The sequence below is a fragment of the Netta rufina genome (genome assembly GCF_964035555.1).
Source record: "Netta rufina genome assembly, chromosome: 2".
Lineage (NCBI taxonomy): Eukaryota > Metazoa > Chordata > Aves > Anseriformes > Anatidae > Netta > Netta rufina.
This window is the reverse complement of record NC_140124.1, coordinates 65,244,119-65,263,357: the sequence shown is the minus strand read 5'-3', so window position 1 is coordinate 65,263,357 and position 19,239 is coordinate 65,244,119. Positions and strand designations below refer to the sequence as shown.

The window sequence follows — 19,239 nt, the reverse complement described above, 5'->3', positions numbered from 1 at the left end:
AAAACATTGTGCATTTTGCTTATTTAAGAAAATGCATGATCCTCTTCTACCTACAATTTTAGACCTCAAGCCAACAGCTGTCATCTTGTTTTAGAGTCATGATCATCCCAGAACAAGTCACAGTATTTATTAAGTCAGTTAACATGGCTTATGGCAGAAATTTAAAAGAAGAAATAATATCTCTTGAAGTAATCAGATGGTTAATTACAAGAGGATCACATACATCACCATTAAGTTATACTTCTAACTACCACCAAAAAAAAAACAAACAACACAGAACTTCTTAGCATAAAATTACATTTGCTTTAGAAAAACATACATAAAACAACGTTGGTATATTTTATTTCAAAACTGTTGTATCAACTCTCTAGCAATACAGTTTAAGACTGTGAGAAACACTCCGTAGCCAATAACTTCGGCTCAGGCGAGGATCTCAGTGAAGTAGTAATTTATTCGCGATTGCAATGGCGAGCGCCCCACAAGCAGGAGAGAGCGCATCTACTAGTTCCAAAACACAGTTTATATACCTTTTGATGGCAGGACCCTCCCCTGTTTCCCCACTGAGTGGGTAATCCAGATTCACAATCTATCTGATGCTTCACAAACAATGCATGGCCTTCAGTCGCCGGCCTGTTAAATTTCAAATTTCTTTTGACATTTTTACTGCTCGAAGTGGTAATGTTTCTTCACTTATCTGACTTGACACCGTGATTTTCACCTAATTGTCCTAAGGAGTCTGACTGTCTGCATTTTACAAGGTCGTCTGCTAAACTTTCTTATCACTGTAAGCATATCTCAGTACCACATTCCCTCCTTCTAAACAATGTAACTCTGCAAAAACAACATTTCTATTCCCACAAGACTTGTTCATAAAGAGATCTATCACAGGCATGTAACAAAAATTAATGCATGCCAAAAAGTATAAATCCTGGTTTGATATTTTTTTCGTATCAACTGGAAAACAGTAGGCATGGAGCATCTGGAAAGGAAACAAGAAAAGATTCCTCTTAAGAATTTTTGGTCTGTCAACTTCTATGTTGCTGTGCATTTGGGACATGCTCCTGACTACACCAAATAAAGATGTATGGAGTCTTTGGAGGATGGCAGATCCTTACTGCAATAATACACATTACCCTCTATGAACATTTCCATTTTCCTAGCAACAGCAGCACAGTAGAGCAACATTGAGTGACCCTGTAAATCAACCCCAAACACATGAAAAGCAACAGTAGTCCGAACTGTTCCCCAAATTAATCTATAAAAGGCCTGTCATGTTCTTTAACTTGCTAAATACCAATCTCATGCACACTTCCACATAATGCCACTGAGCCACTTTAACCAAGGGTGTCACACAAGTCCTATAAACTAAAGCCATCCAGGAGGATTAAGGGAAAGAATTGCTGACTAAAACTCAAATAATCTCTTCTGCCCTATACTGTAAGATTAGAATAGTACAGTCTGTAACATTGCAGCACATTAGGTAAGCTCTTACACAGGCTATAAACAGGGTATGGTTTTACAGCAGTGTACGCTGCCTACATAATCTCTCCTTACTGGAAAGTTTCTGAGTACATTATGCATCTTTAGGGCAACTGCAAACTGATTATAATCAGGTTGACAGAACAGGATAAATGCAGAACTGATTTTTGTTTAATATTTAAAACTTAAGCTTCAACAAGGGTTCATGATTTCAAGTTTTATAATGGGCTTAGATAAATTTAGAACCAAGCTCTCAAGGAAGTTTAATTACGGCTTTTAAAGATACCCAAACAGGAATGGCAATGTTAGTGGTCATTCAGTCCAGGAGAATCTAAGTTAATAAAGCAGATTTAGTAGTTTAATTTAAATTAATTTTTAATTTAAAATTAAATTACATTTTAATTTTAAATTAATTTTAATTTAAGTTTAAATTTAAATTAAAGCAGTTTAATAAAGCAGGTCCCAGTTGACTGGCGGCTAGCAAACGTGACACCCATCTACAAGAAGGGCCGGAGGGCAGACCCAGAAACTACAGGCCTGTCAGTTTGACCTCAGTGCCAGGGAAGCTCATGGAGCAGATTCTCTTGAGAGTCATCACACAGCACTTGCAGGGCAAGCAGGCGATCAGGCCCAGTCAGCATGGGTTTATGAAAGGCAGATCCTGCTTGACGAACCTGATCTCCTTCTATGACAAAGTGACGCGCTTAGTGGATGAGGGAAAGGCTGTGGATGTGGTCTACCTTGACTTCAGCAAGGCTTTTGACACCGTCTCCCACAGCATTCTCCTCAAGAAACTGGCTGCTCTTGGCTTGGAGTGCCGCACGCTTCGTTGGGTTAAAAACTGGCTGGATAGCCGGGCCCAAAGAGTCGTGGTAAATGGAGTCAAGTCCAGTTGGAGGCTGGTCACTAGTGGCGTTCCCCAGGGCTCGGTGCTGGGGCCGGTCCTCTTTAATATTTTCATTGATGATCTGGACGAGGGCATTGAGTGCACCCTCAGTAAGTTTGCAGATGACACCAAGCTAGGTGCGTGTGTTGATCTGCTTGAGGGTAGGAAGGCTCTGCAGGAGGATCTGGATAGGCTGCACCGATGGGCTGAGGCCAACTGCATGAAGTTCAACAAGGCCAAGTGCCGGGTCCTGCACCTGGGATGCAATAACCCCAAGCAGAGCTACAGGCTGGGAGATGAGTGGTCGGAGAGCTGCCACGCAGAGAAGGACCTGGGAGTGATGGTTGATAGTCGGCTGAATATGAGCCAGCAGTATGCTCAGGTGGCCAAGAAAGTCAACAGCATCCTGGCTTGCATAAGAAACAGTGTGACCAGCAGGGCTAGGGAGGTGATCGTCCCCCTGTACTCGGCTCTGGTGAGGCCGCACCTCGAGTACTGTGTTCAGTTTTGGGCCCCTCACTATAAGAAGGACATCGAGGTGCTTGAGTGGGTCCAGAGAAGGGCGACAAAGCTGGTGAGGGGCCTGGAGAACAAGTCCTACGAGGAGCGGCTGAGGGAGCTGGGCTTGTTTAGCCTGGAGAAAAGGAGGCTCAGGGGCGACCTTATTGCTCTCTACCGGTACCTTAAAGGAGGCTGTAGAGAGGTGGGGGTTGGTCTGTTCTCCCACGTGCCTGGTGACAGGATGAGGGGGAATGGGCTTAAGTTGCGCCAGGGGAGTTTTAGGTTAGATGTTAGGAAGAACTTCTTTACCGAAAGGGTTGTTAGACATTGGAACAGGCTGCCCAGGGAAGTGGTGGAGTCACCATCCCTGGAAGTCTTTAAAAGACGTTTAGATGTAGAGCTTAGAGATTTGGTTTAGTGGGGACTGCTAGTGTTAGGTCAGAGGTTGGACTTGATGATCTTGAGGTCTCTTCCAACCTAGAAAATTCTGTGATTTAAGACAAACTTAAGTCCTAATGAGTTTATTCAGTCTTCTCCCCCACCTCCCCCCAGCCCCTGCCCCCAGGAGTTCTCCAGAATAAAATGCTTTTTGTTTAGGCTGTTCAAAGAACATGTACAATTTGGCAGACCGCAGGTGAAGGTCAAGTCTCTGATAATTTACACAAGTAGAAAGTTTACATACTTAAGTCACCACATCTCATCTTCTACAAGTACTGACTGCTGCCAGTTTGAGAAGCAATTGTCTCATTGCTCACAGCTGCATTAAATAGGCTCTAAAAAGACAATTCAAATTGATGCAACAGCTTACTCCAGTTTATTAGCTGAAAGCCAGCTGCAAAAGCCTAACATACCTATGTAAATCAAGGCTATGAATTTGAAACAACAGTCCATTCACACAACCAGAGCTGGTGATTAAGCCTAAATATCACTCAGGCAGTGCTGGAGATTTGGAGTACATATGCCAACAAAAAGAAACAACCACTCTGTCATCCAAGCTTGCACACTCTCAATCCTTACCACATTACTAGCTCCCTTTTCCTGTCTCAAATATTATGGGTGACACACTATTTTCTAACTTATTTTGAAATATGTGAAAAGTTTGAAAACCGCCTTCACCGTGGAAACACGTATTGCATTAATTCTTTTCTGAAGTCCCATGTTTTTCAGCATTCTTGAAACATCAGCCTGTATTTCAAATAGGCTGAGCTCTGAGAAAGAATTTTTAGTATTACACAATAGAATATGAAACTGTAGAGGCTTTTTCTCTGTAAAATGCAGAGATTTATAGCTAACCTTGAGCCCAATCTCAAGACACTATTCTTATTTTAAAAACATACAAGTTTCTCTTTCCCCCTCTAAAAGATGAGGTTTTGTTCACTGCCACAAATCCCATCTATTTAAACTCAAAATGTAGTGCTTGTTCTCTCAATTTTGACCTTCAAAGTCAAAACACAAAACCCTACTACTACAGCACAAAAATCAAGCTCCCTATCAACTCAAGATTCCTCCTATCAGAAAGGACTTTCAAATGAAGTTTGTTTTTTTTTTTCTTATTTCAAGTAGAATGAGTACAGAGAAATGACTCAAGCTTCAGCAGTAAAAGTTAATGGAACATCATCTGAAATGAAGACTGACTTGGTAACATGTGAGATTCGTTAATAATTCGTTAATCTCCAGCTCAAAAACCCAGTAGAAGTATTCATGTAGTAACACTGAAATAGCAGACTACTGCTTTTTTTTTTTTTTTTTTTTCCTATTGGGCAGGAGAACAAGCTTTAAGTGTCTTTCTGGTATTTTATAAAATGGAGATCATTAAGTGCTATGTATCCCCAAAGGATTAATCATTTTAATACTCATGAATCAGGACTAGGCAAACCTGTGGTAAAATGACTTTATTCTACTAATGTGTTAGACTAGCATAAGACTTATTCTTTGGATTTCAGTTGTGTGTGCTGACATTTTGTTTTGCTTTCCTTCCTCATCCTGAGTACATTATACCTTAAGAGTTTACTGTTTTCTCAAACACCCCACTTCTGGAACAGTACAAACTGTAACACCAGGAAAAGATTGTGGAGTGACTGGACACTGAATTCTTACAAGTATAATTACCTAGACAAGAGTACAAAGTTGTCATATGAATGCTCTATAATGGTTCCCTAATTGTTGTTAGCGACATAAAATTTCATATCTAAATTAATCTAAATGAATTAAAATGAGTTAAAATTTAGCATTTGTCTAGAAAGGCAAGTCTCTGAACTTGAAAGAGTATGGATACAGGCAGTAAAAACTAATGTTTTGCACATTTCCTGACTACTTAGGTAGTCACATTTTTCCTGAATAAGCTGCTAATAAGTTTCAGTAGTAAAGAAATCTTTCTTCCTTTACAAGGAATACATGACACTACAAGGCTTTTTTTTTTTAATTAAAAAAAAAAAAAAAAAAAAAAAAAAAAAGAACTCCCCACTATTACGGTTTGCCAGCTCAGTGTTGTTTCAGCTGTTTCAGAGAAAAGTTCCATGTCTACCTCACAATGAAGAAAGGAGCCTCATGTTTGACCAGGTAAAATCATTTCATTCTGTTACGAGTCTTATCTTGCAAGCAGAATACCAAACACTGACAGCTAACTAAAATTAGATGAGGAGCTTGGTTTAAAAAGTATTATAACTTCAAATAACACCAAATTAATTACTTGCTAGAAAATTAGCCCAAATCATCTTTCTGTAATAACACCCAAACCCCACAGCAATAAATCTCCATGTTAACCATTAATCACAGTAAGGCTTTTCAAACTTGGAAAAAACTTTAGTGTAGAGCCTGTTCCCTCCTTTACTTCTGCAACTAACACTACCAGCTAATTAAAGTATTGTACTTGCCAACATTAAATGCTCAGTCATTGCAGAAGCCAATTCAAGATTCTTCTCCTTCACTCACTAGCAGAAGAGATATAAAATTCTATGTACTTCCTTCAAATCTTTTGGCAGTAGCATCTAAGACCTAGATGTTTAACATGCTCTCAGTAACAGCAGCTGTAAGTATTTCAGCTTATGTTAGTCCTATTATACTTAACACTACTACTACACAGTCACTGTAGTAAGTTTTGGAAAGAAGACTCAGTTACTCAGCAAACAATGTCTTACTACACTGCTACCTAGATATGCCTACACAAGAGACTTAAAGCTCTAGTCCTACCGCTACAGCATATGATCGCATCAAGCTAGTCTACTAATTAGCTTATACTTCATCACATAGATTTGCCAATTTATTCAATAAGCAGTGAGATGTACTTGCCACAAATCAGTTTTAGACATTCTGTAGCAAGGCTACTATACTAGTTTAAACCTTAAGCTCAAGCATTTCAAGATATTCCAGAAAATATATGAATAAACTTATATTTTTTAAGCAATACATACTATTTTAAGACAACCCACGCAGGTAAGTCAGATGAAGAGTAAAACTGAACAATCATCACTAAAACATTTCCATTGGAAATGTGCTGAAGTTCACAATTGTCTTCATTACCACCTTACTGAAGTTTTCTTATGTGTTTCTAGTCTACATACCACACATTTCACACAGTCATACAAATCTGAACCAGATTTTAAACATTCAGGTAACAGGGAAGTCCATTCACTGCAAAGATTCATTTTTCACAGAAAAGCCACGCTAGGTAAGACCAAATATTGCAGGATTCTTCACAGGAGTACAGGTATTTTAGAAACCATGAACTTTCAGTTGTTCTTCCTTGACAATGCCAATCTAAAGGAAAAAAGCAACATATTTCAGTAAAGCTTACATGTTTATAGTGTTGTGATATCAAATTACCACAATCTTGTACTTTGATCAAAGAAATTGAAATACAGTATATCCTCAAGAAAGCAGCGTTCTGTTTCCAAAACATTTCTGGGTCACACAGAAGAATTTACTATTCAAAAAATAAAATTTTCTTAGATACTGCATTTGTTCTGTAGTCCTAGCAATTACTCTTTGGCAGTTTAGAAACTCTCCACCATGGTTTACACCAGTAAGCAAGTGGTGATTGCCTCTTTCCTCTGTAGTAGTTTCAGTCTCAAAATTACTGTTTGCAAACACTTCATTTTACTAATAAAGAACCTGAATTGTACTTCGAGAAAACAAGTTGTATGTTGTAGTGCGGTAAATGCACTCTAAGGCACTTTGATTCTTGTAGGATGAGAGTAAACCTCCAATAAGTGATTCAAGTGTCAATTTACTTTTTGGCTGCAAGCATAAAGGAAGAGTGGACATCTGCTTAATTAACATCTTTTGTCAGCTGTTACACCATTGCTTCCACACAGGTTCAGAATATTGCAAAATGATTATCTTTACTCTCTCACCTCCAAAAGGAATTGGCAAATGTTCTTCCTCTGGTCACCTTGAAGCTGGATAACTTCACCATATTCAGGATGTTCAATCACAGTACCATTACAAGCAAATTTCTAGAAAGAGACATTCATGTTTTAAGACACTGAATGTACGTTATGATTTTGCTTAGAAAGTCTTTTCTGCTTTTCTTTTTCTGAATCTTGTCAAAGAAGCTGCTTGCTAAATACTGATGTCAAGCAAGGCAAAGGCATGATCTGGTCTACACTAGTTTTGAGAGTAAATGGAGTATGTTTGGTAATGCTTACAGAGACTAACCCAGCTGCTGATGGTAAATTCAAGTAAAGATGGGATTAGCCACCATGAAGGAGGAACTAGCCAATGCTCATTACAAGAATGAAAAACAAAGGCTTAAGATACAGTCTTTCAACTCTGCATTACTTTAAAATATTTTCATACTACTACAAGAATGATCTCTACTTCAGCAGTAACCCAACAATGAAAGAAGCAGGAATGCAAAAATAGTTCTACTTTGAACTGATCTTATACCTCACATCAACGCCCAGAATATTTTTTACTTAATTCTTTATAGGATAGAAATCTTTAGCGTTTTAGCATGAAGCAATGTCACTGGACACCAAGAGGAGTTTTGAGAAAGACAGAGAAAGTGATTATGTGCACTGGCAAGAATGAGATAAAACAACTGTTCTGTTATTTAGCATTAATAACTATCATTCTCCCTTATATAGAACCTTTATTCTTAAAATCAAATCAAGAACTTCACCTTTTTGAAGGCTTTCACAAGTTTCTTCTTGTCATAGTCATCTGCAATTCCCTGAACAGTTGTCAGTGTCTTTCTTCCGTTTCGCTGTTGGATCCTTATATGAATGTAATCCTCAGTCCCTGCTGGGAGTAAGTCGTCACCCTTTGTTGCATCAGCAAAGGGGTCTGCAAAAAGAAAAAGTTTTTTTTTTTTTTTTTTTTTTTTAATTCCCATGCAAGATAAACTCGAGCTCAAAAACTATCAGACAAGTTCAAGTTCCTCACCTCCCAAAGGTTGGTCTTTAGGGGGTAACTTTGCCATTTTCTCCCATTTTAAAATACATTCTACTTTCTTCTACATCTGTATTATCCCTTACCTAGCCTACTAACTCACCACAGTGCTCTCATGCATCTAACTTCTTTAATACCTTCCTGAATATGGACAATTGCCAGCTACAGTATTGATTGACTGCACTATTTCTTGTAAGCCATGAATCATGAAGCTCTACACCTGAAAAATGGTTTTTAAAGAACGTTAAGTGCACATAATGTTTTAGACAGCCATATACTTTTAAGTAAAATACAGTTTGCAGGGAGAGGTCATATCTTTTATCAGATAATTGGTTTAGAAAAATAAAAGAGCTCTTGCAAACACACTCAGTTCAGGAATCAAGTTCAGGAATCTTACACTCTTGACAGCTACCGCACTACCAGCTTAAACTCATAACCTAAACAAAACACAGCAACAGACATTAATAGATGACTACAGCTGTTTCTAAACCAGCACTGTTCAGTCAGTCAGTAGTTTTAGGCCATAAGTGTAACACAGTTCACTTATACTTCAACTACAGAAAGGTCTGTTCTCAAATGCTTCCAAGCTTAAATATACCTAACATTTAAAACTCGAAGGCATTGAAAAAGAAAGGTTTCCAGGTTATGCTTCTTGTTCTCCGCAAAAGCTTATTTAATACTGACGCTATTCTACCTAGAAGTTTCCTAATCTGTAGGTCCTCCAAATAAACCTTGAAGAAAGAACTGCTTTAAGTTGTTGGATTTTTGTTTTGTTTAACTTGGTATTAACATACCAAATAACTTTTGGATACTAGTCAGAACCATATTGAAGAGCCTCATTACAGGAAACATAGGTTCAACATTTGTGCAAGTTATGACTTCCTGAACTTCCATCCAAAACACAAATCTAAAAACACCAATCAAGTTTTGCCATCCACTTAAAACAAACATACCAAAAGAATACAACTTCAGCAAAAAAAGGAACGGAATTAATATTTCAAAGAAAAGGTAGAAGAAAAAGGGAGCCTTGACACAAAGGTGGCTTGGCAGAGTCTAAGCTTAGGTTGGAGATGAGCCAACACTGTAGGTGTTTACACTGGATAACTTAAAAGAAATCCTGTGGGCTAAACTCCCAAATGATGATTTACATAACCTCCTAATATGTCTCCTATGTGCACAAAGACAGAGTTAAAACACTAAAAGCTTGACAACATTATCTTACAAAGTATTTTTTTGCTTGCTTTTGTTGTCTATAGATGAGGAAGTTGGAGAACCACAGCCCAGTAAGGTAAACTTCCATACTAATACAAGAGAAATAACCTACCACCCATACAGCTCAATCTGTGCAAATAGTATCATAGGTAGGGCATATCAGGTTTTGGGGCATTAGCAAAGAAAAGGCAGTCTTGCAGTAAAGCAAGGCGCTTTTTTAATTGGAGCGGAGGCAGTAAGCAGAAAATCCCCTTCCCTGACACCATACCCGGCCTCCCTCTGCCCACCTAGACGTTAAGACCTTGGGGGCTGCAGCCATCAGCGAGTCCTGCTCGGGGTGCTCCCACACACCAAGGCAAGCGACGGGCCGGGGGACAGGAGCGGGGCGGCGTAGGCTCCCCTTACCGAAGGACTGGAGGTTCTGGATAGAGGACATGCGATTCTGCGGCGGGAGGCTGGCGCAGCGTGGAAAAGGCCGCGGCTGACTCCGTTCCCGTCACGGCTCCAGCTCCGCAGCGCCGCCGGAGGTGAGGAGCGAGGAGGGGAGGAGCAGCGAGAGGAAAGGGAGGGGTAACGCATCTGTGAGGGAGGCGAAGGGGGTGGAGGACTAAATGCGAGAGCTAGGAGGAGAGGAGTGGTGAGAGCCGCCTGCCCATAGCACACCGCCCCACAGCATGGTCAAGGGGCAGCAGCCGCCGCGTCTCCTCCTGAGACCACGGGCACCTGGAGATAACTTGCCTGGACACTCACTTCCCCACAGTATAAGCCCCTGGTCACAGAAGCTTCTCATTATTGAGGCTAACTTTTGGGGTGCCCCCATGGGGTTCCCTTTGCTGTCGGGTTGCCTCTGGTTTGGGTGCTGCTGTTTCTGTGTTTCCAAGCTGGGCTGACCTTCCAAGCTGTCCTCGAATCGGGGTGTTTTTTCTTTCACCTTACCACTCCCCATTCAGACAATTTGGGAATAAAACCTCTTCTTCAGGTATATCTTCCTGGACAAAAAGATGTGGACTGGTGGAGGATGTGATTGTCGGGAGCTGTCTTGGGCACAGTGACCACGAAATGGTGGAGTTCTCTATTCTTGGCAAGGCCAGGAAGGGGACCAGTGAAACTGCTGTATTGGACTTCTGGAGGGCTGACTTTGAGCTGCTCAGGACACTGGTTGGTAGAGTCCCTTGGGAGGCGGTTCTGAAGGGCAGAGGAGTCCAGGAAGGCTGGGTGCTCTTCAAGAGGGAAATCTTAATGGCGCAGGAACGGTCTGTCCCCACGTGCCCAAAGACGAGCTGGCGGGGAAGAAGACCAGCCTGGCTGAACAGAGAGTTGTGGCTTGAGCATAGGAGAAAAAAGAGGGTTTACGATCTTTGGAAAAGAGGGTGGGACACTCAGGAGGACTATAAGGCTGTTGTGAGGCTGTGCAGGGACAAAATTAGAAAGGCCAAAGCTCATCTGGAGCTCAATCTGGCTACTGCTGTTAAAGATAACAAAAAACATTTTTATAAATATGTCAACACAAAAAGGAGGACTAAGGAGAATCTCCATCCTTTACTGGATGCGGGGGGAAACTTAGTTACAAGAGATGAGGAAAAGGCGGAGGTGCTTAATGCCTTCTTTGCCTCAGTCTTTAGCAGCAATACCGGTTGTTCTCTGGATACCCAGTACCCTGGTGGAAGGGGATGGGGAGCAGGATGTGGCCCTCACTATCCACGAAGAACTGGTTGGTGACCTGGTACGGCACTTGGATGTGCACAAGTCGATGGGGCCGGATGGGATCCACCCAAGGGTACTGAGAGAACTGGCAGAGGAGCTGGCCAAGCCACTATCCATCATTTATCAGCAGTCCTGGCTATCGGGGGAGGTCCCAGTTGACTGGCGGCTAGCAAACGTGACACCCATCTACAAGAAGGGCCGGAGGGCAGACCTGGGAAACTACAGGCCTGTCAGTTTGACCTCAGTGCCAGGGAAGCTCATGGAGCAGATCCTCTTGAGAGTCATCACACAGCACTTGCAGGGCAAGCAGGCGATCAGGCCCAGTCAGCATGGATTTATGAAAGGCAGATCCTGCTTGACGAACCTGATCTCCTTCTATGACAAAGTGACGCGCTTAGTGGATGAGGGAAAGGCTGTGGATGTGGTCTACCTTGACTTCAGCAAGGCTTTTGACACCGTCTCCCACAGCATTCTCCTCAAGAAACTGGCTGCTCTTGGCTTGGAGTGCCGCACGCTTCGTTGGGTTAAAAACTGGCTGGATAGCCGGGCCCAAAGAGTCGTGGTAAATGGAGTCAAGTCCAGTTGGAGGCTGGTCACTAGTGGCGTTCCCCAGGGCTCGGTGCTGGGGCCGGTCCTCTTTAATATTTTCATCGATGATCTGGACGAGGGCATTGAGTGCACCCTCAGTAAGTTTGCAGATGACACCAAGCTAGGTGCGTGTGTTGATCTGCTTGAGGGTAGGAAGGCTCTGCAGGAGGATCTGGATAGGCTGCACCGATGGGCTGAGGTCAACTGCATGAAGTTCAACAAGGCCAAGTGCCGGGTCCTGCACCTGGGATGCAATAACCCCAAGCAGAGCTACAGGCTGGGAGATGAGTGGTCGGAGAGCTGCCAGGCAGAGAAGGACCTGGGAGTGATGGCTGATAGTCGGCTGAATATGAGCCAGCAGTATGCTCAGGTGGCCAAGAAAGTCAACAGCATCCTGGCTTGCATAAGAAACAGTGTGACCAGCAGGGCTAGGGAGGTGATCGTCCCCCTGTACTCGGCTCTGGTGAGGCCGCACCTCGAGTACTGTGTTCAGTTTTGGGCCCCTCGCTGTAAGAAGGACATCGAGGTGCTTGAGTGGGTCCAGAGAAGGGCGACAAAGCTGGTGAGGGGCCTGGAGAACAAGTCCTACGAGGAGCGGCTGAGGGAGCTGGGCTTGTTTAGCCTGGAGAAAAGGAGGCTCAGGGGCGACCTTATTGCTCTCTACAGGTACCTTAAAGGAGGCTGTAGAGAGGTGGGGGTTGGTCTGTTCTCCCACGTGCCTGGTGACAGGATGAGGGGGAATGGGCTTAAGTTGCGCCAGGGGAGTTTTAGGTTAGATCTTAGGAAAAACTTCTTTACCAAAAGGGTTGTTAGACATTGGAACAGGCTGCCCAGGGAAGTGGTGGAGTCACCATCCCTGGAAGTCTTTAAAAGACGTTTAGATGTAGAGCTTAGGGATATGGTTTATTGGGGACTGTTAGCGTTAGGTCAGAGGTTGGACTTGATGATCGTGAGGTCTCTTCCAACCTAGAAATTCTGTGATTCTGTGATTCTGTGATATGTTCAATGCCAGGGGTGTGTTGGGGGAGACAGTCAGCACCACACAAAGCACCAGTGTCTCCTCACGTGCTTCTTCCCTTGTTGGGACTGCAGTGGTAAAAGCTTGCATTTAAACCTCTGCCTTGAAAAAAATTGCTTGCATTACAAAGCTTGCCAGTCTTCAGGAGGTGATTAATGGCTTTGCAGATGTACAATAACCTAGTTCCATTGGCATGTCTGCCAGGATATTTCTCCCTTCCTCCCTCCCTCCATCTCTCCCTCCCTCCCTGCATTTTGTAGGGAGGTTTTCCTCTTTCCCCTGGGGGAAGCAGGATGATTTGTCAGGGATCAAACCCTCTACCTACCTTGTGCTGCCATCAGTGAAGCCTTTCACTGCAATATGGCTTGCAGAGAAGGGTTGTCTAAGTCTTACCCAGGTGGCTGCAAAGGGCATTATGGGGACAGCAATGGGAGGATGGGGAGATGCTAATTACAAGGCTTGTGGTGCCTGCTTCAGTCACAGAGGTGTGCTACAAATTTGAACAGTGTATGTGGATTGAGGATGCCAAACTAGTCACAGAGAGACCTTCTGGGCAGATTGACCAAGCTCAAGACACCTGTTATATATGGAGTGGTAATTCGTGTCGAGAAGATGGTTGATATTAAGAAAGAAGGGGGAGATTTGGGAGCATGTCCATGGGGGTCGGAAAGACCTGTGGTTGATGAGAACATCAGACTCTTAACGATGAGGCCATCAGGAATGTAAAAGAGTTTAGAGGGAACAAAGAAGGGTGATTCAGGAGACTCCATGCAGTCTTGGGTTTCTTGTTCTCCAGGCCTTAAGGCATGGAAGTTTTTGGGTGTTTGCTGTTGTTATATGCAAAGTTGTTTGACCAATGAAAAGTTGTTTTTGAAAAGGACTGCTGTGGGGTAAAGGGTATAAGAGGGGAGCCTGCCCTCAAGATTAAAAAAAAAAAAAGGCAACATGATGAAGTTGTGTCAACAATAAAGAAGCAGGAAAAAAGGAGTGAAGAGGAACAGGCTAGCAGGATGGAGACCAGGACGGGAACAGGCACTTTGATTGCCTCATGAAGATAGGTTCGGCCAAACTCAGCAAACTGCTCAGAAAAGCTTGTACAGAAAGTCGCTGGAAATAGGTGTACTGGAGCTGGGAAGAAGCTCGAGCTGAGAGAAGCGGACCTGTGCACACAACTGCCCCTCGCTGGTAAGCAGTTGCGCATTATGGAGTATCATACGTCCTTAGAAACTAAGACTGTCCTGGTAACCTTACACCTTATTCTCCTTATTAACAACCAGACAGTTTATGATCCTGAAATATGGGACCAAATTGAGGTCAAGGTGTGGGACTCTGCAACTGAAAACGACAAGGTTGCAGTGGGATTGCTCGGCACCTGGCGAGCAATCTCTGAGGCCTTAAAGAGCCCTGTGGGATCACAGTCAGAAACGTGTGGTTTACCAGACAGTGAGGGAACTGCGGGCTCCTTTACTGATCCGACTGCTATGCCATGGGCCCCTCTGCTGCTACAGCCATCGAAGGCCTTTGCTGTTCTGCCCCCTGGTGACCTGGACGTGCCTTTTGTCCTAGGCCCTATTGGCCTTGAAAAGGAGATGGATATGCTTTTCTTCGATCCGGGAAGAACGGGATACATAAGGCCTGAAGACTGAGTTGCTTGACAACTTAAAGCAAGACATATTGTTCAAAAGGATTGGAAAATGGAGACTGTTTTTTGTAATCAAGAATTGGAATGGAAATTGGAGACTGTTAAGTCATGTAACTTAAAGGATTGTTTGTTACCTTTCCTGATTGTACGTATATATAGGCATACTCGGGTTTAGTATGTAAAAGCAATGTTAAGTTGTCAAGCAACTCTGGCCACGCTCCCAAATCTCCCCCTTCTTTATTAATATCAACCATCTTCTCGACATGAATTACCACTTCATATATAACATGATGAAACTTTTTCCCAGCAGCAAAGCAGGCATCCTGTTTTGCTCTTCCTTTTTTTCCTTTTTTCCCTTTTTCTTCCAGCCCATAGTTTCTTTACCTTGTCTGGACAACTACCACCATCTCTGTAAGGCATCATGATGAAATAGATCAGCAAACTGATTGGGGTTATAAAAACAAACTCAAAGTTTAGAACGTCAACTCCACTTCACTTGCATAATACTGCAGCAGTTCTGCTGGGACAACCAAAGAGGACGGAGGCTGGGACAGGCTATGGATGAGAGGACAGTGGATCTTCAGACACAAAACGAAAGCCTGAGTGTGCAGGCTTAGGTGAGTTCTTTGCTCACTGCAGAAGTCCTTGTACTTTGAACCTTTATACATTTTAAATAGTTTTGTACTTGTAGTTCTTAGTAGGGTTAACCCAGGCCCATGGGCTCATGGTGCATCTGTGAGATTTATTGTACAGTTTACAAATGAGAGATTTGGTGTCTGGGAAACAAAAAAGCTGCTTTATAAGCCAAGAAGGTGTGACTTCGTTGTCCTGACAAAATCAGACCAGTTCTTAAGTGCAAACCTTGACAGCTACAGAGGGAACGGAAACAAATCCTGATTGCATCTTGGCATGCAGTGGGTGACAATTAAAACAAGGGCCATGTCAGGCATTCTTATTGTTCCCTTGGCAGCCAGCCTTAGCATCCATGTGCTTTGGTGTGCGGTCTCTGCAAGGTTGTGCCAATGCAAAGAGCTCTCTCTCAGCTGCCTTCCTCAGAGGGAGCTGCAGGTCTCTATGTCATATCCATCACTTAGATCTGACACAAACATTGTCTTTGCCACCACCTTGCACCAGGTTTTGGTCACTGTGGGTAGAGACAGGTGGCATCCTGCTGGAGATGTGCTGCTTGTCCTGCTTTTGCCCCCTTGGCAGCTGTCCTGAGGTCCCTTGCCTTCACTGAGTCCTCTCCATGGCCTTGAGCAGCCACTGCTGTGGCTGTGAAAATCTTGGTAGTGAAGGCTTCCAGCTGCATCTGGCTGTGGAGGCATTGTTGCTTAGGGTTAAACTTCAGATTGCAGCTAATTTTTCTAGATACAAGACTGGAGTTAATCCCGTTCACTAATATCTATTTGATATCAGTGCTTAAGCAATGGTCTTGGACCAATACTCTTGCTATTCCATGACTAATATAGAACTTGGTAACTATTCTGCAGAAAAAGAAGAACATCTTTTCTAATTATCCTGATCATGGCTTCAAGCTATTTAAGTGTAATGGTTGCAAGACGTGGTTATTAATAGCAATTAGAGCTTTCCTTTGACAGTATTGCAGTTCATCTGTCAAATGGTATGTGAATCACTGAAGGTTATTTATGACTGGATCAGCTGCAAGGATGAAATCCAGGGGCTCACTGGCATGCAGGTGAAAAATACGACACAATGGAGCCATCAAGTACACTTTTGCACACAATGCCATGGTAATTCAAAACCCCACCTTTACTGAGTACCCCCAGAAGTACTTCAGCTGCCCTTCAGGAGTAACAAGTAACCCAGACAGTTGGGAGAAATATCGTTCTTCCAGAGAATTGTTGTGTTGTAAATTTGAGCCTGAAATAGCACAAGAGCTATGTGTCAGGAAAGAAGTAAACCAAGTGGTAAGGGCTAAAGCCTTGCTTTAAGTACGATTCTGAATGATATCTGTCATGGCATGTGTACACATAAGGATGCCCTTACCTTAAGCTCCCTTCAATCATCTCTGTAATAAGTGGAATGAACAACACTCGGGTTTTTGTTTGTTTGTGTATATATGTACACACACATATATATATACACACTTTCATGTGCAGCACCCTAATACTGATTTTTTTATTCCTTAGGAGCCTTTACAAAGCCAAAAGGTCTGTTAATTTAACCAGGGATTGCTCATGTAGGCAGATCCCCTGGACATGGTCCTGTGTTCTGCCTTACCAGGCCATAGCAGACCCTGTGCTGACTGTCCTTTTGCTACAGCCTGGAAACCCAGACAATTATTGCTTGAAGTATGCAGTGTTCAAACATCAGTTTAAGTTGCCTGACAAAGCAATTGTGCATGGAATGTGCAAATAGCAGATAGCAGCACTTATCCTGTATTCCATCAATGCAACTACTTTATACATAAATTCAGCTCTACTCCAGTACCAGAAGTATGCCTGTTCTGGCCTAATGTTGATAATCTGAAAATAATGACCAAATGCTGGAATACAGTGCTGGATCCCTCAAGACAGGCCAAATTACTTCCATCCTTTATTTCTTGAACTGTACTCTTCCTTGCTCCTGCTACATGGGTCTACCTACTATAGCCAGCCACATTTGTCAGTCATGCATATCTAAGTGCTATGCTGAAGGCTGTGTAATGCTTCTAGCAGAGAGGAAGAATAGAAAAAGTTTCAGAAATCTTCCCTCTATCTACACTGTCAGCAATGTGGTTTTGAAAGTGGCTGTAACCATGCCAAATCTGGCTTGAATTTTTCCATCTGCACTCTAAAACTGATACAAAGCCTCCACAGTGTGCTAAGGAAGGGCTTAGGGAGCTTGATCGATGCCCTGATCTGTAGCCCATGCCTGAGCTGCCCAGCTGCTGACAGTTGTTCCAGTAAGCCTGTGATAGCTGGGAGAACTGTGCAAAGCTGGCACTGTGGTGGTGGTAAACACTTGGATATGCACTCCAACTTGTTAGAGAGCTGGCTTATATGCAGTTTGGTTTAGCTTTAGGTACATGTTTAGATTTTGAGATACACATGCTTTTGTATGAACCTAGTGGAGGTTCATTTGTTGCTCTGTGATGAGCAAAAGGCTAATTTCTGTCTTAACCAGTAGATGGTCCTGTTTCTCAAAGAAAAAAATTGCTCCAAAATAAAGCCAGTCTTGGCTTTTCTCTAATCCTGAATAATGTTAGAAGAGAAGAGCTTCAGTGTAAATCCAGACAAAATTAATGGTCACTCCTTGTTGTTTGACTTGACATGGTTTTCAGAATAGACTGAATACAACTTTCCATGAATCCTCCAAACTCAATTAGTGCAATCACTGATAAAATATTTCCTGGTTAGTCAGGTAAGAATTCCCAGCTCCAGACAGCACAAGTCTCAAATCTCTCCCTCTCATTCAAATATAAGCAAGATCAGAATGGCCATATTTTATCACTTCATTCCAAACACAGAAATAATTTTCTACCTCAGTATGAAGGCTGGGCAGATTCATGTAGAAGTTCAACATTGTGGTATTTTTGAACTATTCTCGTGCTGGTATGTGAAACAATGAGAGTGGTGGGCTGAAAAAAAAAAAAAGTTTGTGTTTCTTTATCCAACTGCATTAAATACCTTTGCTGTGGTGGTTTTCACGTTTAGTTTGTGTGCATGTGCCCAACTTCTCAGTAAACACAGAAGAAAGAAGGAGGTAGTAACAACTCTGCCCCTTCACTGCATGCCCCTTCACTGTCCTCTAGATGATCTTCCCAGTTCATGCTTTCATCACCTCCTTTCCCTTGATCATTCTTTCCCAGTTCCTCCTAATTATGAATGTCTTTTGCATTTCTGTGCTGTCTTGCTTTCCTGAGCCAAAGCATACGTCTTGCTATGAACAGCATATCTAAATAAAATAAGAACACAACTTCCTGAAAAGACTCTGAGAAGTCAGGATGATTTATTTGAAGCTTCTCAGTGCCATACATAGCACTAAGATAGTTTGGTTGTGGCCTGCTGGAAAGAGATGACAACTTACAGTCAATGAAGACGGAGTAAAATAGTACTTTGGTAAGAGAAATGCCTGATGAATCTCATTTAAATAGACTGTCTCATAGCTGGGGCAGTGGATCTTCGTTGCCCAGAACATACAGTAACCTTTCATGAAGGCAGAATGACCAAAAGCAAAAATGAAAAATAAATGCTTGAAACTGGCAAGCGGTGCATCCAGAATAGATGCATGGATTTGATCCTTCTTGTAGCAGGGGGAGAGCTGTGAAATCCCTGGCACATGATGTGGATACTGAGAATTAACATGGCTTCAAGAGGCAACTCTGAAAGATAAAGTAATCCATTAAGGGCTACCTGCTACAAAAACATATTAGGTTTAGGAAGTCTCTGAATCACAAATCTCTGTGGCCTGGGAGCGTGTTCTTGTGGGGAACATCAAAATATACTGCCTTGTTTGCAGAGTCTTCCCTAGATGTTCTCTGTGGGCCACCATCAAAAGCCAGATACTGCAGCAGATGAACCTTGGGCCTGAGTGAAAGCAGCTGGGCATATTAGAGCATTTTAAATGCTGGCTCTTCTAATAATGATTTTTCTTTGTATGGCATATTATTTTTCAGGCATCATTTATCAATAAGCATATCTTATTTACATGAAGATTTTATTTTACATGGTCATGTAGGCATCAATCAGTAAAGATTATTAGTGCTATTGAAAGTCTCATGTCACAATGGTAGCAAGACTAGAAAGAGTAAAAGGGATGAGTTTGCCTTTTACTTCTGTTTTAGGATGATATAATCACTTAGCAAAACAAGAA

The 19,239-nt window shown here is 42.4% G+C and overlaps 1 protein-coding gene across 1 annotated transcript; it reads right to left on the bottom strand.

The window, feature by feature from the left end:
- Nucleotides 1-5,293: 5,293 nt before the first annotated feature.
- On the bottom strand, nt 5,294-10,001 carry EIF1B (eukaryotic translation initiation factor 1B). The gene is made up of 4 exons (XM_084282625.1): nt 9,875-10,001; nt 7,989-8,152; nt 7,219-7,320; nt 5,294-6,622 (listed from the first exon to the last, which is right to left on the bottom strand). Exons 1-4 carry the CDS (start codon nt 9,903-9,905, stop codon nt 6,578-6,580), a joined length of 342 nt encoding a protein of 113 aa, XP_084138751.1. The 5' UTR covers nt 9,906-10,001; the 3' UTR covers nt 5,294-6,577.
- Nucleotides 10,002-19,239: the final 9,238 nt, after the last annotated feature.

Excerpts from the sequence above, each read along its gene's own strand:
- EIF1B (XM_084282625.1), bottom strand. The coding sequence starts at position 9,905 with ATGTCCTCTATCCAGAACCTCCAGTCCTTCG. Across the intron at positions 8,153-9,874 it reads CCAGAACCTCCAGTCCTTCG|ACCCCTTTGCTGATGCAACA; the intron begins GTAAGGGGAGCC and ends TTCTTTTTGCAG. Across the intron at positions 7,321-7,988 it reads TTGTGAAAGCCTTCAAAAAG|AAATTTGCTTGTAATGGTAC; the intron begins GTGAAGTTCTTG and ends GTCTCTTTCTAG.